This window comes from Brachyistius frenatus, unplaced genomic scaffold (assembly GCF_029030835.1).
Source record: "Brachyistius frenatus isolate BFR_SWC_R1_liver_20210118 unplaced genomic scaffold, ASM2903083v1 Contig_12, whole genome shotgun sequence".
Classification (NCBI taxonomy): domain Eukaryota; kingdom Metazoa; phylum Chordata; class Actinopteri; family Embiotocidae; genus Brachyistius; species Brachyistius frenatus.
In genome coordinates, this window is record NW_027210611.1 from 481,127 (window position 1) to 503,633 (window position 22,507).

Sequence of the window (22,507 nt, forward strand, 5' to 3'; positions counted from 1 at the left end):
AAGACGTCACCACCGCGTCATCTTGTGTGTGTGTGTGTGTGTGTGTGTGTGTGTGTGTACACAAGATTGTGATCATAGATGAAAATTTCACACAGCTAATTTCTGCATTCGGGTTTGCTTCCTGCAGTCTGAAACCCACTTAAGTGTAATTTGCTCTAAACGTGTTTGGTATGAACTTGAAAAGAAAAGCCTGTGAGATAGAAGGTGTGGAATTTACCAGATTTAAGCACGATATATGGCCTATCGCTTGTTGCTCTGCTATAGCTGTAAAGATGCTTAGCTGGGTCTTCATGGATATTTGTTTAGCTTTACATGTATTCTTGTCAGGCTGATCAAGTATAGTTTCGAATATGTATGTAATTTCAGTTGTCTGATTTTTTTTTTTTTTTACATTTTTTTTTTACTTGGTCCTATTTGTACAAGCTCCTTGTCTCATAAATAGTAGTACATTAACAAGTACTTCAATGGATAATAAGAAATGTAATCACAGTTAATTTGGACCATTTTAGACAAATGTTTAACAAATTAATAGACTATATTTTGGTCAGGTATCCTTTAAAATTCTGTTTGTCAGTGCAGTGCAGATGTTGCAGTTTATTTTCTAATCTCACAATCAGCCTTCAATTACAATTATTATTCTTGGAAAAGATATTGTTCCTCATGACAGTATAAATTTAGATTAGGGCTACAGCTAACAGTTATTTGCATTATTGACTCACCTGTAAATTAAGCTGCTATCTCAATGCATTTAATAGTTGTCTAATCATAGTTGTGTCTATAAAATGTCATTAAATAGTGAAACAAAATGTGTAGCAGGTTTTGCTTGACTAAGTCCAAACCCCAGATTTATTAAGTGTACTATTATATCTGACAAGGAAAAGCATCAGATAACTACATTAGAGAAATTGAAAACTGGAAATGTATGACATTTTTTGTTGTTGATTAATTTTCTGTCAATGGACTAATCAATTTATTGACTAATCCTTTCAGCTCGTTTTAAGATTCTGCCATGTAGAAATCGCATTGTGATCCCAAACGGCACAAAATAGCACATCCGCGGCCCGTTAATGTGTCAGAGCAGTTGTCTTTTAAAATTAGATTGTTTCCACCCGATTAAGATAGTAATGTTTGAGTCAAGCTTACAGGTAATTATGTTTTTAGCTGAGGTTTGCCAGAGGCCTCTTCTGTCATTTTTGTGTTTTAGGTTTGTTCCCTATGGAAGTCATTTAGAGGGAGGGGTTGATTTGGCGTCCAGCCATTTCGCTCTCCAGTGGCACCGAAAATTACCCCTCCCACCCCCCCACCTTCCTCCCTCACTTCCAACCCCCTGTATTCCCCTGAGTACCCCAGAGACACGCTGCTCTCATTTGAGCTGTGTTTGCCCTCCTCACTTAGCATGCTAACAGATGATGTTGCTCTTTAATTTGTAACCATGACAATTATCCCCTCCACATGCCGCCTCCAAGATTAGGTTAACCGAGCTCCCATTGGAGGATGCTGACACTGACAGATCTTTCCATACTGTATGAAAAAGAGGGGTGTATGTGTTGACGTATGTGCGCATCTGCATAAGCTGGCACACAGGCATGTGGTTGGAAATGTACATGGTTGTCTGGTTTGCTGACGGGGCACATTCAGTGAGATATGAAAAGGGTTGCACTTTGTTTGTAGTGGCGGGAAGAAACAAAAATCTGTCTTTAGTATATATGACATCTTTAAAGATTTGAGACGGGAAATAGAGAAAAGGCTAAGAGGAGATTTAACACGGCACTCCAGAGAGAACGAGCACATCTTGAAAACGAGCTGTGACGAGATTTATTTTGGGGGAAACTTGGGCAATCCAATACTTGAAACAATGGAGAGAAATGGTGAGGGTCTTTAACGAGAGTGTAATTGTATTGACCAAATGAGTGGGTCGGAACATTTCTGAAATGGCAAAGCTTGTGCCGAGACCTTTGCCTCAATAATGTCTTGACAAAATAACAAAAGTTTTACTTCAACTATCAAGACAAATTGCAGCACAGCAATAAATTGTTGCTTATAATCTCAACTAGACCCTTCTGAAAATGATCGTCGAATACAATAGGGCTGTATGAGACAAAAAATGTGAGTATTTGTGTTCGCCACCACTAGCGGGGTCTCTCATTACTCCCTTCCGCCCAACCCCACCGAATGGAAACGTCAGCTGTCAAAGTAGACTGCTAGGTGTGCGCCGGTTTGCCGTACGAGTACGTGCGGAGGCTGGTGCGGGGTCCCTGTCCAGTGACACCTGGCCTCGGCCCTCCACTTGGAACCTTAAACTCAGTGTGTGGAAACAACTGCTTGAATGGAGTAATCTTAGTCAGTTATTTGACAACTGTTTTCAGGGCACACTCTTAGAATAGGATGACTTATTTTCTATTAGCCAGTAGGAAATTAAGTAGAGCACTGACCTTTGCGCACACTTGTTTTCCTGAAAACATCACCTTTTTACTCATGTACATGCATATAATTACTGTAAGTGTGTTTAGCAAAGGCAAAATATGCTTTATTTTTTTAAATCCAAGTGCCGTAAGTACACGCAAATCGGCTGCAGCAGCTTGTTATCAACAGAGTAGCGGTGATTTCATAAGATAATGACATGTTGTAGCTTGGTTGTTTATATTTTTGGGTGACATGTCTGTGCATTCAGAGATTCATTTTAGTAATCTATGGTCATTCTCTTCCTTTGACAGTCATTAAAAACAGTAAAGCCGTTATTGTACATATTCATGCATTTTGATTTGCTATAACCCTGTCACTCTACATGGGCACATCCATTTATTTGTAGAAGATCCACTTTATTTTAATCCCCACCGTGTTTATCTGAGTTTTGTTTTTTAGCTGAAATATCCAGATTGGCCTCCTTCATCTTTAAAGCCTGTGTACTACCAGTCTGTATTGCACACCCCACCACTTACCACCCTTCCGCCTTGCCCAGCGGCTTGAGTGCCTCCATTAAAAATCAGTGACAGCTGTGACTATATTTAACTAATTCATGACTGCACTGCCACTCCCCCCTCCTGAGGCAAACTCAGGCAGTTTCCCTTGTCTCGTTCCTTTTCACTTCCTCTGTTTATTTGTTTGTCTTTTTTCCTCACTCTAGGGGTCGCACTAGAGGGAGGGTTGTTGTGGATGAAGAGGACAGCATGGATGGGACTGAGATAACAGAGTCCATAGACCCTCAGGACACAGGTGAGACTTTGCAATCCTCGTTTTCATCCCTTATGTACATATTGGTTATATTGGGAGTGAAATAAGACTTGAACTTGCACATCCAGGTATCATCATTCAGAGAGCTTCAGAGAGTATTTCACTAAAGGTAGAGGAGTCTCCCTCTCCTGAAGAAGGGTGGATGAGAGATTTTTCTTAGCACCCCATGCCTCTTCTTCAGGACTATAATTGAAAGGGTTTAGCTTGAGCTGTGAAGCTGCAGTGGGTGTGTATTTTTTTTTTCCTCCCTGTACTGCTTCCATCTCTCCTCCTGCTCTGAGATTGGCATTGAGTTGCAGTGGGAAAGAGCCCAAGGCTAATGCCCTCTAAAAGCTTTTTAAAATCCCATCAGTCTCTCCAGACCCATTTATGTGCTTTTTTATGTGTGTACATCACATCATGTGACCATGCCTCCCATTCTCATACATATTAGTGCTGACCTGGTGCTGTGCTGGTGATGTTGGGAAATGTGAACCTGCCAATGGGTTGCCTTACTTTTTAGTATTTTACATGAGACCAGCAATGAGCAAGGTTTAGGAGTTTTAAACATTAAACATATGTCTTTTTAATTAGGTTATGAAAGAACCAATGATGCACTTTGCCTTCTCAGTCTGCTCCCTTGTCCATTTCAAACTCAGTGGTTCCTTCGGTGGCTCTCTGCCTCCAGGCCGTTGGCAAAATGAAATCTGTAACTTCTACATCTGTGTTCTTAAAGTGATACAGTATATGTGGAGCTGAGGTCAAGTAGATTATATTGCCCTGTGTTAGTCGTGTCTGTTATGTGACACCTCTACCTTGTCACTGTTCGGAAACACATCAAAGCATTTACTGCAGCACATTTCTCTTGCAAAGGTAAATATAATCACATATGAAATAATTGCTGTCTCATAAAAACAAAAATTATGTACAAATTCTCACACCTCAATCTTACACAATGACTGTAACGCGTCTTCCATAGGAGCACTCAGTTATTAGGAGGTAATTAGCTTAAATTTGTCCTTGTGTAATTCCATTGGATGACACAGAATCATTGCGTGTATTAGCCTAATTACTTGTCGATGAAATATTTATCAAATATATACATGCTCCCAAATTATCAGTGAGAGGCGCTTTTGGTAGTTGTTTTATATGATTAGCATTGTGAATTGAGTCTCTTTTTAATTTTTTTTTTTTTTTTTTTTTTTTTTTAAATCAAAAGCACACATGGTGTCATCAGAACTGAGTATTTTTATTTCAGGCAAAATACTTCCCATTAATATTAAACCCCACTTCTTGAGACATTTTGACGGTCGCGATTCTTGTTTTTTTCCATGCCTCCATTGTTTTTGCTATTCTGTACAAGAGCTTGATGTTCCCGGTGGGTTTATTATAATCAGTGCTTGAGCATATGGTCCCCATATTTTACCATCCATCTTACGAATAAAGTCTGTGTTTTTGACCTGGAGGAAAAATGAGTAGAATGCAATCAACCTGCCCAATGACAGCTTGTGTCTGTCAGAAGCGATATGCTTATTGTACGGTCATAATTGGAAATGAATTGAAGAGCAAGCTAACGGCATGGAGTCCAAATTTGAACGGGCTGCAGCGCTCACTGATGCACCGGAGGAATGTAATGCTCGGTCATTTCTTTACTGACTAACTGAACATTTTATTTGTTTTGTGACCATCAGAAACACAAATCCAACCGGTGGAGACCGTGGAAGTGGTGACCAATGAGGTGCCAGAGGAGGACAAACCCTCTTCCCCTCTGGCCCAGAGCCCTCCAGCCGAGAATTCAGCAGGACCATCTGTCCCAGCGAGTAGAGAAGTCAAAACCAGGTTACGAACACTAAATTTCCTCTGAACAACAGTAGTTTTACAAATAAAGAAACATTTTTTTTTTTTTTTTTTTTTTAAGTGTTTATATGAACGTGTACGTCCTGAAGCACCATCATGCAGATCTGTATTTTTGCCCCGCCATGTGACATGCTATTTGCTGTGCTGTGTAAACATGCATGGACGGATTAAATGGGAGTCATCAGCTGGTAGAGGCAGCACTGTCTTCCCAGGTGCCACTTCGTTAAAGGTTGTAATCAATCTTCTGGCCTGTCTGTGCTATCGATGTTGGCGATGGAAGGGATCTTATTAACAGGGCCATCTTGTCGCTTAAAAATCTGATAAATATTTACTGCTCATTTTATTTCTCAACTTTCCAGCTCTTGGCTACTATTACTGTTTTTTTTTTTTTTTGCTTCTTCACAACTCTGTCTCCAACATGGCTTTCTCACTTGAAATTTGGAACATTTTTATGTCCAGATATGCGTGTTAGGTGATGGTTTGTTTTCATGGGTCTTCAATGCAGAAAAATTCATGCAAAACTAATACCTTCATGTTTTTAAAGGCAAAGTTGTATGGTATTAATACAATAAATAAGAAAAACACAGCATTATAAATGGAAATATGCCCTCAATGAAAGAATATGTCTACCTCTTACCTTGTGACAAAGTGTCAGCCCTGCTTATTCGCCATTATGATTTTTGTAAGTTGTTTGGTTATAGCTTTGTGTGCTTTCTATGCATGCACCAGTGTGTGTACTGTTGCGTGATTGATTGCATGCATGCATGGAGACAGTGTGTCCACTGGGCTCACAAATGCAGGCTCTGTGAGTTTCTATGTATGTCGCCACTCAGACATTCCCATTGCCAGAAGATGGAGGCCTTAATTCATGGTGACATGCATGGCACTGTATTAAGTCACAGTAGGTATTTATAATTAAACACCCCCCCCCCCACCACCCATTTTCTTTGTTTCAGTGATCGTCTCTGTGCCTTCTGTTACTGCGGTGGCCGTAGCCTTCTGGGTCAGGGGGATCTGCAAGTATTCAGCACCACGTCTCAGCTTGAAGCACTCTTCAGCCACAAGGGTGAAGGGGGCTCGACAAGTGATAGCAGTGATGGTGATAAAACCACTCAGCAAAAAATGGCCGGAGAGACCACCTCAGGACAGAAGGAAAAGAAAAAGTAAGTAGGCCTGGCTCAAACTGTTTCGCAAATTGTTTGGCTGTCAGTGTTGGTCAGGAGGGTAAAGTAATCTGTGATGTGTCCATGTAATAAGTTAATGAGCTGCAACAAGTCAAAATTAGCTTACAGCCTCACGTCAGTGTTTTTGTTGTGAGCCTCTGTGCACCGACAGTGCTGCGAAATCTTAAATTGAACAACTTTTACTTTGGTCTTTTGTGAAATATTTGTGAAATTGGGTCCAAAATGTGTTTATTTTTGACAAAATCAACCTATATCCCTTCCCAGAAAAGAATTTTCATACTGAGCATATTTTCCTGATAAAATAAAGGAGTCGGTGTTGGTTAATATGTGGACACACTTCTACAGACATGCATACGCTAAGTCATACAAACTGTCAAGTCTCCCAGGGCCAAGGGATGCCACATCAGGTGAAGGGTTCACTAGAGCCTTGTTTTTGTGTCAGTATATGGGCCCACACATGCATGCACACTGTGCCAACAAAAGACTCTCCTCGGACTCTTTTGGACAGTTGCCTAATTTGTTTTGGTCCTTTGAAACCAATTGGATGTCTCTCTGGGTTCCTCATATCGTAATGGATAGAGAGAACAGTATGGGTCTGGCAGCGTGCCAAGCCAACCAGTAGCTGGTGTGTTGTCCGTGTGATTGGTCATTGAGGCCAGCCCTCAGTTGTGCCACACAGAGGCAGAGAAGGGAGCACAGGGCAGAAGGAGAAATTATGTATTGATTTGTTAGAGGAGCAGCTATGGTGGACAGAGACTGTGGACATGTGAGGAGGTGGGAGAAAACCATTTCATAATTGGTAATAAAACTCGGACTGTGAACAGTAAGCTGTCAAGGCTGTTTGTCATGCGTGTGCCATCACGTTTCCAGAAACCAGTCTCTTGATTTTGGCCGTTGGTTTGTTTACTGGAACCTAGGTCCTTTTAAAATGCTAATGCTCCCTCTTTGCGTTTTCTGCATGCTATGCTGCTTACTAGTTCAAGCCAGGGACTCTGAGAAACACATCCTTTTCAACAGATTTTATGAGACAGAACAGCCAGCCTCTTGTGCACATGCCAAACAAGATGGCCCTCTTCCTCCTCCTCCTCCTCGTCTTCCTCCTCCTCCTCTTCTCCCCCTCCCCCACAGTTCTTTATTTGCTCTCTAACATTTTTCTCCCAGCTTTCTGTCTTCATTTCTCTGCTTTTGTAAAAACTGCACATCGTCCTCGACCTTTATGTCTCTGTCCTTGATTCATTCATAAATTGATTCAGACTGTCCTTCTCTTGCATAGCACATCTTTTAGCTGTCCTCTCTTTTAAAGAAAACAAAAACAAAAACCTGTGTTGACTTTCTTCTTTGCAAACCTTATTTTTGTTCCAGTGGGTCTGAAAGCTGCGAGGAAGAACCAGACCCAGCCAGTCGATTTTGGGATGAGCTTTCTCATGTCGGCCTTCCACAAGATCTCAACGTCCAGTCTCTCTTCGAGTCAGGTAAGACTAAAATTCAAAATCCTTTTCTCATTTTTACCAAACATTGATTGCACTAACATTTCTACATGAATATGACATCCAGAAATGCGTTTTATGTCAATGCAGAATCTGTCAAAGATCTTTTTCATTCCAGTTCTTTGTCAATCACATCCGTTGCATCTTGTCATTTCAGGGCAATGCTGGGCACATCAGAGTTGTGCCTTGTGGTCCGACGGTGTTTGTGAGGGCGAGGGACAATCTCTGCTTAATGTGGACAGAGCCATTGACTCAGGGAGCACAAAGGTGAGTCAGGGGAGAACATCCTTGGACTAATGGGTGTTAACACCATCTTAATGTGCTGGGGCAGCAGGGAGGGACTGCTTCAGGGAGGCGCAGCAAAGCTGATGGATCAGACTGGCTGGTAAAGGTCGGCCTGGCAGCGTGGATCTCTCAGCTGTGAAATGGAAAAGGTCACGCCACTCAACAGGGCTGTGCTCTCATGGCAGCTTGGCTCCTAGCGGCAGCAGTGGTACTGCTCACATCTCTCTGATTGTGTTTGCAGCCCATCGTTTGTGCAGCCCATCAGCAAGTCTGCCACTTGATCTCCAGAGTGGCTATTAAAGCACACTCATGGAACTGAGAGAAATAAGGGCTGGATGAGGTTTTGCCAGTGTGATCATCAGAGGGCTAAAACAGGGGTTTAAACAGACAGGGTCTTAATCCTGAACTGAAAACCCAGATTTTCCAAAGAGACATTAAAGGATAAAGCACCGTCTTTACATAATTTAAGTCAGTCACTGATGGACATGATTTATAGTTGATTTCTGCTGCTGTTTAAGGTATTTATTCATTTCAATTGCAGACAAAGAACATCTTGGGTATATTTTGAGATTTCTCTTCCTTTCTGCAGCACTGTGCATACTGTAAGCGCCTTGGAGCATCCATTAAGTGCTGTGCTGAAGGATGTGCTCAACTCTACCATTACCCCTGTGCGGGGGCAGCTGGGACCTTTCAGGATATCACGAGTCTCTCACTCCTCTGCCCAGAACACATTGAATTGGCCATTCACAAAAGTAAGTCAAGTAGGTTTTGATACATTCGATATCAAATTTACAAAGTGGAAATGAGAAATTTTAATAAATTACATTGTACCCACTGTACTTTCTGAAATAAGTATAATGTCTTTATTTTTTTCTGACCTGCCATTTCCTTTCATTTTCCTGCCCATAGTTGTAGATGATGTAAACTGCGCACTATGCGATAGCCCAGGGGACCTACTGGACCAGCTCTTCTGCACCAGTTGTGGTCTACATTACCATGGGATGTGCCTGGACATGGCTGTGACCCCTCTAAGGAGAGCAGGTTGGCAGTGCCCCGAGTGCAAAGTCTGCCAGACATGCAAGTGAGTCCCTTTCCCTCCCCTCTAAATAATTTACATTCGCACCTCACACGGAATGTTTTTGTCTTCTTATGCCTTTTTTTTTTTTTTTCACTTTTTTTCCTGCTTAATTTCTGTATAGCCACCAGCCATCATGTTCACTGCTGGTTTGTTTACCTCTGTGGTTTGAGGAGCTAACTGGATGTTGTACCCTGAAGCTCAGTCTTGTAACCTCTGACATTATTAAAACAGCACAGGAGCTCTGATTTGCCTCAGGTGACCACTGTCTGTTGAGCTTAAGGTTCTGTATTTAAATAAAAAAATGAGTACTGTATTATATTTGCAAAATGAGAGGGGGTTCGTGATGTACTGTATTGTCATAAAGTGTAATGGACATGTTGGGAATTAAGACCCATTAAAACTGACTGATTAGGTACAATTGTTTAGGTTTCACAACACAAACCTGTTAATCGTTTACTGTGCACAGCTTATTTTTTTTTTTACTGTGAATGTTGTATCTACTGTATAAATATTATATCTTTAAATTCAAAACTGTATTCGTGCAGGGTTACCGCACAACCTGACAAACCTGGAATATTTTTAGACTTATTTTCCAGTCCTAGAAGAATCCTGAAAATAAAAAGAAATATTAAAATATCCTGAAAAGTTATCCTTTAAGAGTTGTGCATGAAAATAGTTTTGACGTTCTCGTCTTTTGCTGAGAGCCAACTTTGAGATCTGTACAACAGCTGTCAGCTGAGACTATGTTCAGAGACCATGTTAGAGTGACACTGTCTGGGCTGTAAAGTCTGCGCTCCCCTCCAAAATTGTAGGCGTTTGAATGCACCTCAAATCACGACAGGTCAGTGAAGACAGTCAGATAAAATTACTATTGAGATGTAGTCAGCCAAGAAAAGTGAGTTAATCCGTCAAATCCTAATATCTGTTGGCTGCTAACAAGTTTTGCTTTAATAATTTAACGCTTCGCCACTTGCAGGATTATCGTTTCCATGAATTGAGTTAATGTTAACTGACTGAACATATTGATGATAATAATAAGTTGACTAGCTAGCTAATATTGACAGTTTAGTTTGCATTACATACTTGCTTTGTTAGTTTTATGATGTGATCCGTGCGAGTGCTGTGCATTATAGTTGGAGTTTAATGAATGGGAGCTGTGTGCATTGTATGTGTGAGTATGAGCATCTTTTTTTCAAATTTTACAGGTGTAGTCTTCATAAGACTTATTGTGCTTTAAACTCTGAATCCATCATGGGTGAACATGAACAGGATTCACAATGTAGCATTTACACTGTTAGTCTGCTCAGCTGTTTGAATCTCACCACTGAGTATTGGAGATAAACTTGCTGATAATGCTCATGTTAGCCTCTGAGAGAACAGCTGAGGGAAACATAAATGACAATATTTAGCGATAGATTCTCCTGCGTAACTTTGTGCAGTTTATGCCCAGTATATCAAATTGCTATGCTGTCCTATGTCATACAACCTTCTCTCCTCTGTAGGAACCCAGGAGAGGACACTAAAATGCTGGTGTGTGACATGTGTGACAAAGGTTACCATACCTTCTGTCTGCAACCTGCTATTGACTCTCTTCCCACCAATGGATGGAGATGTAAGGTAGGAAAGATCTCATATAACACTTGGTGGCCTATTTAAGATGATTAAATAAGGATACTGGTTTGAAGTGGAAGTCTATTGTGCAGGATGGCCAAATTGTTTCCACCAGGTACAATCACAAAATTCCTCCACATGTGCACCATAATATTCAATAGAAACAAATTCATGATGTGGACCTTGGCCCTGGCAGAGTAAAATGACTACCACCCATAAAAGCACGATTTTTTTGGTGGTTTTTATTTGAGCTTTCTGTGGTTAAGAAATGACTCAACGTCTGATCTTTCAAAGGCTTCAGTTCAGCCTCAGTGCCGCAAGACAACACGACGCGTACTTGTGTGTACATGCACAAATGATGTGCTTGTCACTTAGCTGGCTGGTTAACGCACCGCCTAATTCATTGCACCGGCTACAGTCGGCCACGGCAATAGAGGCAGCAGGTGATGAGAGGTCTTAACACTTGGCTTTTCTGTTTGACTCAGCGGAGGAGCAATGCAACCCGCAAACTTCCTTGGCACGCACTTCTCCTGAGCGCCTGCCCCCAGCCCCCGTCCCCACTCACATGGTGGTTATGTTCTGAGTGTTGTCTTGCTGAAGTAGAGATCAATGAAAAATGAGTCATTGTTCCAGTTTCAATGCGCTGTGATGTTCCTCTGATGTGGTCTTTATGACTGTATGAGCCCCAGAATGGCAGGCTGTGCTTTGGAGAAAAAGAAAAAAAAAGTCTACTTAAGCTGCGTGGCTAGTTTGCAGACTAAACTGCAAAGTCACTGTATTGCTTCGTGACAGTAAGTACTGGTACACTTTTCATGAACAAGCGTTATGGCCATGTCTTTTGGAAAACAATTTGAAAGAACCCTCACTTTGTTGAATCTGCTTTTTTTTTTTTAACAATCTTGAGTTAACTAGAGACCAAAATATTATAGGAATATCTGTAGATTTTCTTTCCCCACATCCATTTGAAATTGCTTTTATATTGAGAATCTAACAAGTTCTCTCCAATATTTAGTTTTAGCATGTTTTTGCATTCATTATACAGCAGCTCAGAATGCATTTAGTCCAGAGTATCCCTACATTAAAAATGTATAAACCTATTTAACTATGGCTGATAACTGAATAAGTTAACAAAATATTCTTGAAGCAAATCTAGCCCACAATATATCCTTTTATTTTTTTTGTGTGTTTCTGTGGTTCCTTGATATTTTATACTTGTCTTATGATGTTTTGTTCGGAAAAGTAACGTCTCTACAGTTGTGGCATGATAATTTTGTCAAAATGTGATCAGCCTATCTTTATTCGCAGCAGAAGCAAATTGCTTAGCAGCTGTTTTAAATCAAAAGCGGCAAAATTAGCCAGTTAATGTCAGAGTCAATGGTAGATCTATGCATCACGCACGAGCTCCTGACACATAACCCCCAAATCGTTTGGTTCCCTTTGACACATTTCTCCCCTCGTAGCACCCACTCTACAAAATAATGGATAAGCAGCCACACAATAATGTTTGCAGACAGCACCAAAATAGGAAAGAAGGTTGTTATTCATCAGGAAGTTACTAGTACTGATCATATACTATAAAATTAGCAGCTATTGTAAGCACAAGCAACACGGTGCTGCATTTCTTTGACGAAATTCTTCTGGCTAGAATAAATACGGCCAAATATCTTACTCAGCCAAAAACTGTAAAATATATCCTCGTCCACAACATCCTCTGTACTCGCATTTTGGGATGTGATTTTTGCTGTTTTACATATAGTTGCAGTGCAATCAAAGAAATAAAGGTTTTGTTGTGTTTTTGGGTGCCATTTAAAGCACCCCCTGGTGACCACGCAGCTCAATGAACCTGTAGTTCTTCTGGCTACAACCTACGTCACTGTACATGTCAAATAACGGTGTTGGTGCCGGACCAACGACAGATTTTGCAGTTGCATCCCAGAAACACAGAGAATTTATTAAGGATTTTATTGCTTTAATTGACTACATTTATCATCAACACTGATTGGACATGCCCACAAAAAGTGGCAGTTTTTTCTTTTAAAAGGCATGCTACCAGCCTGGTGTTACCACACTATTGCTCAAAGCATCAGTTTTCTATGTTGGGATTATAGTCTGGAATCCCTGTTCGCATTAACGTTTGCTCAGCCATTTTGAAGGGCGGACCAATCAGCAGCCAGTGGAGGTGATTAAGAGCGATGGCATTTAAGTCCCTCGTTCGAAAATGTATTTGGAGCGCTGGTAGAATTATACGTATATGTATGTATATGGTATACCGGTGAAAGGCGGCTCCAATAGTTCAACCCAGGGCGAGTAGTTAGTCCAATAGATTATGTGGTGGAAAATGTTCACCGGAGCCCAACTGACATGGTGCCTTTACACCACTCGTAGTATTCCAAATCATACACAGATTCTTTGGAGTCCGATGCAATGTGCAATGCAGATTTATTGAAAATCAAGGGTCTGAATAAACCGAGTCATGAGAGCAACTGAAGTAGAACTCCCCCATCAGCTGCTGCTGCCTTTGTGCTGAAACAATGGGTCTTATTAGGTGAGGAGACTCCCTGACATGTCACTGCTGATTCCTCACTTACACGTGACTCACTTTGTGCTGTGAATCACCCGAAACCAATATTTCTACCAGCTAAGCATTCAAATTAAATATATAATCACAATTACTTCTCCTACCGACTAAGCATTAATATTAATATGCATTTAAACTTAAGTAAAAAGATGTAAGTAAGTAAAACAATCTTCCACATTTCCGACAGTGAATTTGGGTATCAGCAGGCTAACATGCTTCTGGTTAACATAGAAGCCAAACCCAATAACACGTCTGCTTGCTGGTATATGCTGTCATTGTGGCTATCTCATCAAAAATTCTGGCTGCTATTTATTTGCTTGTGTTGTCCACAACACTGCTCAACAATACTGTTACCATGATTTTTTTTTTTTTTATGTTTTAAAAGCAGTGGGACTTTGTCATGTATGCAGAAAACAAAGAATAGAAAATGGAGAGGGTTGATAATAGCTGATACTGATCTGTTTAAAAATAATCCAAAATATTAGAGATGCAGCAGGAAGATGCTTAGATGTACTCCATGTTTTGATTATTGGCATCCTGCTGAGATTCCTTTTCTTGGCCATTTGTAACTATTTGGCAGCATAGTGCAGCATCGTGCAGTTTTGTAGCCAGAATCGGAACATTTTGATGCCAGTCTTTTAAAATTTGTATTATTTTTAATGTCACAATTTTTTTAAGAATAAGTCTTTATATTCAGTAATAAAACAATGAAAATGTGCATAAATATAGCGACAACTACTGTATTGAAAACTGGTTTGTCTAAATGATCATTAATGATTGAAAAAAGCTGTGAGAATCTATTTCATCAAGCCCTAAAAATATTTGTTTTTGATGATATTCCCCTGCTGTATCGGCATGTTTTCCTGGTCATGGTTCTGATTATATACACACTCGCTGTGGGTCTGGACAGGCTTCCTACTCGGTTCCCATTCCATGACTGGTGTGCCAAATCTGTGCAGCAGAAACATTGTATTCATCCTGCATTTGGTCTGAATAGCTTTGGATGTCATGTTACTTTCCCCCTTTAGAACTGTAGAGTATGCATCCAATGTGGAACACGAACTAGCGGGCAATGGCACCACACCAGCCTGCTGTGTGAGAACTGTGTCCAAAACCAGGACCCTGCTCTGAGCTGTCCTATGTGTGCCTGCATCCTGGACCCTGAGCATCACAAAGACTTACTTCTCTGCCACACTTGTAAGAGGTAAGTAACATATTTCAACTGTAATACTTCAAAATGTGTTCCTCTTGTTTTCGTCTTCATTTCATTCCTGTGCAAATTGATGTCTCCTCGTTAACACTAAGGAAACACTCCACACAACTATGTCAAATTTTAGGATTGCTCAGAGATCCCAGTGGAACAATCTCTGAAATTCCTTTGCACTTCTTTCAGATGGCTACACCTGGAGTGTGAGCGTCAGAACTCAGGCCAAGCAGAAATCCACCCCAGAGAGGACTATGTTTGTTCCAACTGCAGGTCTCCTGCTGCAGAGCAGGCGCTACAGTCAGAGGATATGGACACCGGCCCAGAGCTCAGCCCTCAGCCAGCCTCCATGCACACAAACTCTGAGACTGGCCTACAGCTGGCTCAAAAGCACACAGACCTAGAACCTGGCACTCAGCTGCCTCCTGAAATGCACAATGACCCCAAACCGGAATTACTTGCTGTTCCATTGCACTCAGATCCAGAGCCTGTTCAGGCTACCGTCCAGGAGGAGAAGCTGGCCACGTCAGACCAGAAGCCTGGTGGGTCTTTGTTCCAAAAAGGTTAGATTACACACAGATTACACTCTGATCCTTTCTTCTTGACTTTTATCTTGTTCTTTTATTTTTATCTTTGCCCTCGTGTCCTTCCCGATAATCAAATCTGTTTTATCAGCATATTAATCATATCATAACTATCAGCATATTAATCAAGCACAAGCCAAGGAATGTGGCTCTTTTGAGCAATTTGGACTGTAGTGTCAGCGCTGATGAAGTTTTGAAAGTCGCAGTTGCTGCAGATGAAAGAATTGAGAAAAGAGTTGTTTGGACTAAGACCAGAGAAAAGCACTCCATCTTTTATTTGGAGGAATTTCTGAGGACTGCCCAATAAGCAGATGGTGTCCCACTAGCATCAGATTAAAGCAACTCTATTGTCTTTGTAATTCTGTGTTTTGAAAATTTTAAGTTCTTTGTTTCTCCATCCTGTCTCCTGGAAAGAGAGCATGTGCAGCGTATCATTGTGAATGAAGAATTACTCATCTGTTTTTCCTTCAGAGAGCACTAAAATATTGCTGAAGTGCTTATCAAAGTTTTTCCTCTTTCCTACTTGATTGATCCCTGTTGGGACATTGATCCTCTGATCCTCGGCCCATCCTATACACACACATTACACTAGGAGGAATGGACAGCCACAGTGCAGTGCGCTGGGACCACCTACAGTTCTTTTGCCAGCGCCCTTGGTCAGCAGTACTAACAGTGTTAACCCTGATATACATGTCTTTGATGGTGGGAGGTAACTGGAACATCCAGTGGAAAAAAGCACAAACATGGAGAGAACATGCAAACTACACACAGAAACATGTTTTGTTTTTTTACAAGCTTTTTTCATTTTTCTATCTTAAATCCTTATGGCTGGCGATAATGCTAAATCAAAATAGTGTTTGTCATAATGTGACTTTAAACTATGACATGAGGCCTTTGGATTCGGGCTTCAAGCTCTTTTGGCTGAACAGTAGAACTGTTTTATTTAAGTCAGAAACATCATGGAGACTTAAGACTCATCTGGAACGTCAGTTTAGAGACTCAAAACTTGATCTGCATCATTTTCTTTGAGAGACTTTAGAAGCACAAGCACCATCCCAGTATTAAATTCCATCCATGACAACATCTCTATCGCTTCTGCAAGTCGCAGGGCTTCTGTAGTGTCAGCTGTATCAACCCTTTGACTTGCATGATGCTGGAATCTGCTTGCATGAAGCTCTGAGCTGCATCTCAGCTGTGGCCCATAGGAGGTCTGCCAGCACTAGAGTGCAATATCAAGGAAATGCAGCGTGAGCTGGGGATGCCAGTGGTAGTATGCTGCCCACTCTTGTCTAGGCGGCAGACTCCTCTAACAAGAGAGAATGGATTGGAGCAGCATGATGGTGATGATATCACAGATCCCCTGTCTGCTAACCTGCCTTCAAGCTATGTTGGCTCATTCATTACTGCTCACACAGCTCGCTTGCTCTGCATTACTAACTTTTTTCTGTGGTCATGCACTGTTTCATCATTGGATTTAGCTGGCAAGGCGAAGCCTTCCCCGCTGTGGTTTTAAAGACATGTTGAGTGTACCGGTGATCTGTGTATTGATTTAAGAGGGGCTTTTGGAGGTTTATGTTAAGCATCTCGAAATAAGATTCCCACTTTACTTCTTACCACGCGTGTCATAATGCTCTCTGCTCCTGGAAGATAATGTTTGGGATTTTGGGTTAAAGTCTCTTGAATTAGGAGAATTTTAATTTGAAGTTGAATTTTTCTGCATTGTATTTCATATTCCTATTTCAAATAGTTATTTATAAGATGAATTATGTTCTGAAATGTACTCGGATATTTGCTTCTTTTTTTTTGGCTTTGGTATGTGAGATATTGTCTCTGCTGCTAGCCACCTACACATGTAATGCAATTAAACTTACTAGCTACAGCTGTTCATCACCTGCCACCATTCACCACCACTCAGGGTTTGACAACAGGCTTACAGTAACTCAATTGACAGATGCTGTTAGATCCATTCTGTGAATGCAGGTTAGGCTCAACGTTAGGCCTTTGCTGCATTAATCAAAGCTGTGTGTTTATCGAAAAACATCGCCGCATTCACTGTAGGAGATGTAGGAAGCGGGGCATTAATATGAATGTGAATGCGTGTTCAGCTTGGTCAATAGCTGATGGCTGGAGAAGCTTGGAGGCCCATCTCCCTAATTGACTTTCTGGCATCAGCACCGGATGAGCACCTGCAAGCTGCACAGTCATGAGCCCAGAGCACACAGACCCTGGGATGTTGGTTGTCATGGTTACTCCCTTCCCTGGCAGAGATGCATAGCAGGTGCATGCGTGTGTCAGGAACAGTGTGACATGGGAACTTGTGGATTGAAATGGTGGGCGCCTCCTTAAGACTAGGCTATCTGTACTGTCAGTGGCTGTCTGGCAGAATATTGGCTCGATGGGTGGATTCCTGATAGCCAGGAATGACTAGTTCTATTCATACCAGACGAGTCAAAATGCATTGATGTCTGTGATACAAAACCAAACGGAGAGGGAGGACACATTACAAAACCATTGCAAAAAAAGAAAGCGAGAGAGGAGAAGACACACCGCATTAATACTAAAATGTAGCCTCTGATAAAAGCTTGCCTCATTGTTTGATGCACTGTGACTGCTTGTTATCAAAAGCCGTCCCTTTCCAAAAGCACTTGTCACTCCTGTCCCCATTAGTTTTACTTGTAGAGGACGTTCACATTTTTTATCCGTGACGCAGGGATTTACATCATTGCATGGTCATGTTTATTTTACCTCTAGATTTGAGGGGATGGGTGTTTTAAAACTGAAACGAGAATAGTTTTAAAGAAATATCTTCTTTCTCTTAGTCAGTGTGACTGATCTAAACCCAAAATTTTCCTAAGTGCTTCAACGTGTTCAAAATCTCTCTAGTCTCTTGCTATTAAAGAACAAAGGCCCGGTCTATTAAGCATCTTTTATATATAATCCTTCTGTCAATGAATCTCTCTTTTAGAAGCCCCAGCAGGAGCAGACATTGTCGAGAGGCAGGTTACTGAACCGTCTGTCAACAAAATTCCAGAATTCAAACCAGGTTAGTAGATGTAGTCCAATCTCTAGTGAGGAACCTCATGTAGATTTGCATGAATATAGTAGTGATTGCTGTTGCAAAGTTTGTGTTAAATGTAAGGCTTTATTCACCCTAATAAAATGCTGTGTAAATATTGTGAACGTGTAGTATTCGACAGGGTCATTGGCACGGAGTTCTTTTTACCTTCATGACATTAACGTGAATTGAACGATGTTGATCACTTGAAATCACTTCATCTGTTAGTGGTGCACATGATATAAAGATATCCAAATCCGTTCCTGTGACCACTTTGTATTTCCTCCTACAGAAACAAAACCAGCAGCAAGAGCCCAGCTCACGTCTACAGAGAGTCTTGCGTCTTTGGCGACTGCGAGCCTGGAGTCTTTTCCAGCCCAACACTCCACGGAGGCACTACAAACACAGGATACCACATTACAAATCAAACCAGCAAATACTGAGGCCGGCCCTGAGCAGGGCCTGCTCAACCCCAGCACAAAGGATTTTAAGGCCATCATCTCAACCACCAAAGAACCAAGTACTGCATCAGTACCTTTCACGGACCAACAAATGGAAGTCTCACTACCCCAGCCTTCAAGTCTGGATGTAGTCAGGGCGTCTTTCATGGAAACTGCTCCAAAAGAACTTAACAAGGAGACGAAGGAGGGTGTTTTTCACAGGAACCTGGCAGAGACTGTTAAGCCCTCAGCTTCTACTACATTAGAGGAGATGGACACTACATCGGAGAGCAAACCTAACCTGACATTTCCCAGCTTGTCTTTAGAGGAGAAACCCTTCAAAACATCCGTGGAAAAATTAGCTGAAATGGTTTCCTCTCCTTCCCACTCCTCCCCTCTGGCTCGAGGGACGTCCCCCAGGGAGCCACCTCTGACCCAGATCCTACCCTCACTGAGTGACCACAGCAGTGTAATACCCACCACCACCCTGATACCTTTCACCCCGAAGATTGGCATGGGAAAGCCGGCCATCACTAAGAGGAAGTTTTCACCTGGAAGGCCACGAGTGAAACAGGTAAGAACCTGGACATCATGTCGCAGAGATCACTGATGCGTTCTGTGTCTCTTGTCTGGCCGGTTTGGCCTTGTTCACTGACCCAGCCCAAGTAATACACCGAAGGAGTGTAGGTTGATAAATGGTGCTCGTACCTTGTGTACTCCCCCATGGAATGTGACTTTGTGTGTATCCTGTAGGCTCTGTTCTATGAAATTGGATTAGTTTTTTTTTTTTTGTGGCACTGAGAGGGTTGAAGCAGCTTGTACGGTTTGGGATATGTTTTTTCAATTACATTTTAAATCATTTCTGTTAAGTTATACCTTGCAGTACACTACGTAAGCATAGCAGGAGGACAGCATGGCGAATGAGGCGCTCTCTCCACTCCCTACGCTCTCTTCACATGTTTTGCACCACATGAGTAGTTAGTCACAGTGTTCACGCAGAGCTCAGTTGAGTATTAATTAGTTCCTTTAGGAATTGTGGTTTTTATAGCTAAAATATTTTTTATTGCCAGTCCTCACTATATTCCAACTCCAGCATTGTCATCAGTCTCTTTGTTCATCTCATGTCCTCGTTACAAACATGGATCACTTTATTGTCCTGTGGAGGATAAGCACTCATCAAGTCACTCGTTACAGTGATCATCGCCATTATCACGTCCTAGTTATCCATATTACACCATCGACTGCAGCGGCTGCGAAAAAACATTTAATCTACTAATATTGGTGTCTCGGTGTCTGGAGACTATCAGGCACTGAATGTAGACTCTCAGAAAAATAAGAGTGGGAATTGATTCACACCCATGGCTATAATATATTATGAATGATGCTGGTGAGGGTAGACTAATTCAGTTTGAAAAAATGTTTTCCCACATATATCCCATCTCTTAAATACACATTTAATGGCTCAAACCAATTTGTTACACAAGGCCTGCGGAGATCTGTTTAAAAAATTTTGAAGTTGCTCCTTTTTAGTCAACCATGCTTTCGTCTGATGCGCTCATGTGCTGCCGTAATGACGCAATTCTCCTTGTTTTGTCAACATGCCAAACATACACGGTTGTCATGGCGAGAGGTAGCAGGGCCTCTTTTCCTGCTGTATGATGCCATGATACCATGGCCAATTCTGCTGCTGGACATGCAACTAACACAGTTGTGCTCTCCAGTTTTGCTTGAACAAAGAGTCTATTATAAAAATGCCTCCTAAACTAATGTGCATGAAAGGTTTGGCTTTAACACAGAATGTAACCTAACAACTCATCCTCTTCATGTTTTGGCATCTCAGATGCTCTCTTGTACCTCTGCATAGATGGGTGTGTATTAAGTAGTTCCCAAATGGCAACATGCGAAGCTCACTACATCTCTCTAACATCTTTCTTTGTATGTTTTATTTCTTCGCTGGCTTTGTTTTTAAGTTGCTGCATTTTGTCGCCCTCCTCCTTCCCTCTCTCTCACTATCTCACCCACCCCTCCTTACCTTAGGGTGCATGGAGCCCCCATAGCAGTGTGAGCTCACCCTTGTCCTGGTCACCAGACCAGCCAGAGGGGTGGGACGTCTCAAAGACCAGGCAGTCCTCTGGCAGTCCCGGCTGGAGCATCAGAGTGGTAAATACCGTGGCTCACCAGAGACGGCAGGGCAGCTGCTGCCCTCTGTTAGCCCTCTGTTTACCATAGTGACGCACACTCCCCCGAGTGTTCCTGAATGTCACTGATGTGTATTGTAGCCAACACTGACAATTACCACCACCTTACAGTGAGAGGAGGAGTCAGAAAGTAGAACTGAAATATATGTATGGCGATATTGACATTTTGCTGGGCTTGTCGTTTGAATTGCATGATTTGTAGTAACACATGCCACAGTCTCCACAAGTCTTTGGGTAATAGTGTTTAGTATTGATTGGTGCTGTTCCACTTCCCATTTGTCAGCCATGCACTGTTGGGTTCTCTTTTTTATTGTCTTCTTCAGACCTGTTCAAGTATTCAAGTATATCAAGTAAATTTCACCTCTCTGACCTTGACTGAGAGAAAAGTCTGACAGTTTGTTGCCATAGTGACAGTCATTATTCTTAGCAAAACTGAGTGAGGGTTAATTTGTACTCGGTGGTAGGGTTCAGAGAAGGTTAAACACCGCTGTACGCGTGTCTGTTAGGAGGCACAGTGGATGGCAGGGGCCTCGGTTTGGGATCAGGACCAAATGTGGGGTAAATGTGAAGGGATTTGGGGCAGGTGCTGGAAGGTTCAGTGAGACACAAGTTTGACAGTAATGATTAGGGCAGAGGCCTCCTGTTGGAAATGTGCCAAAGGTCTTTTTCCACTTCCTCACTTACTGGCTGTCTGGTAGAAATTGAAGTGTACTTCTCAAATAATTAATTCCCTCTAATTATCAAAAAAAATTTGCTTCGTTTTTACAATTGACAGATCTTCTCAAAGTTGCTAACAGGATGCATGAAATAAATTACCAATCATACAGGCTGTGTTTGAAGTAGCAGCTTGCAACCATATGAACAAGACCAAAGAATGACCCTGCCTTTTATAGAACTGGATTTGCAGTGCTCTTCCTGTCATGTGGTCTGGACAGTGAAGAAGGTATACACACTTGAAGTGGGAATGAGTGAAAGGTTCTTTACGTCAAAACCTTTAAATGTTTGTCTGCTGTGGAAAAAAGTGAGGAGAAACGCACTTTTGTGAACATTGGAGCTTGCTTCTGCCCGTTTTAGTTTCTAAGGTGGGTGGTTGTCATTGTTTCGTCTGATTTGTTTCTTGCTTCCGCAGGGTCGGGGCTCAGGCTTCCCGGGGAGGAGGAGGCCGAGAGGGGCTGGCCTGTCAGGTAGAGCTGGACGCGGCAGGGCCAGAGGGAAGAATGGAGTGTGCCCCAGCTTCAACCCTGGGGTATGTGCTATCAGCCGAACGACATCTCAACGTCTTTGTCAAGTATTGCACGACATGCAAATCAGTGTTTGTTTTCCCTCCAGTATTGATAATAGTATTGTTAGCAGTGTTAATGTTAATGCTAGCTTCATTTTATGCTAAAGGTTGTGTTTTTCCCGAGGGCCACTTCCGCAATAACAATTAATTACTCTGCACTTAGTAAGAGCTAACATGAGCTAATCCACTTCAGTATCATCGTATCCAAGCTAGTCAAACTCTTATCACAAAAGGATGGATCTTTATCATGAAAAATCACTATATGACCTACGTTATTTTTTAGTATTTGTTTAATTTGTGTGTTTTTCTCCCGATGTGCAGTTCACCACAGTGGAAGCACCTTACCCAATCAAGGAGGAGGAGGAGAATGCAATGCACAACACAGTGGTCATATTCTCCAGCAATGACAGTTTCACACTAAAACAGGTGTTTGGGTTTTTTCTTTTTTTGCAAA

The 22,507-nt window shown here is 41.8% G+C and overlaps 1 protein-coding gene across 1 annotated transcript in view; it reads left to right on the top strand.

The window, feature by feature from the left end:
• Positions 1-22,507, top strand: part of kmt2cb (lysine (K)-specific methyltransferase 2Cb) — a 62,144-nt gene that overhangs the window by 9,161 nt on the left and 30,476 nt on the right. Inside the window, exons 3-17 of the mRNA XM_069692020.1 lie at positions 3,125-3,213; positions 4,902-5,049; positions 6,024-6,230; positions 7,614-7,723; positions 7,896-8,005; positions 8,613-8,775; positions 8,933-9,104; positions 10,604-10,718; positions 14,319-14,494; positions 14,684-15,036; positions 18,044-18,121; positions 18,426-19,147; positions 20,611-20,733; positions 21,901-22,017; positions 22,375-22,479. Of these exons, the coding sequence (XP_069548121.1) occupies positions 3,125-3,213; positions 4,902-5,049; positions 6,024-6,230; positions 7,614-7,723; positions 7,896-8,005; positions 8,613-8,775; positions 8,933-9,104; positions 10,604-10,718; positions 14,319-14,494; positions 14,684-15,036; positions 18,044-18,121; positions 18,426-19,147; positions 20,611-20,733; positions 21,901-22,017; positions 22,375-22,479 (2,788 nt within the window). The remainder of the gene's footprint in view (positions 1-3,124; positions 3,214-4,901; positions 5,050-6,023; positions 6,231-7,613; positions 7,724-7,895; positions 8,006-8,612; positions 8,776-8,932; positions 9,105-10,603; positions 10,719-14,318; positions 14,495-14,683; positions 15,037-18,043; positions 18,122-18,425; positions 19,148-20,610; positions 20,734-21,900; positions 22,018-22,374; positions 22,480-22,507) is intronic.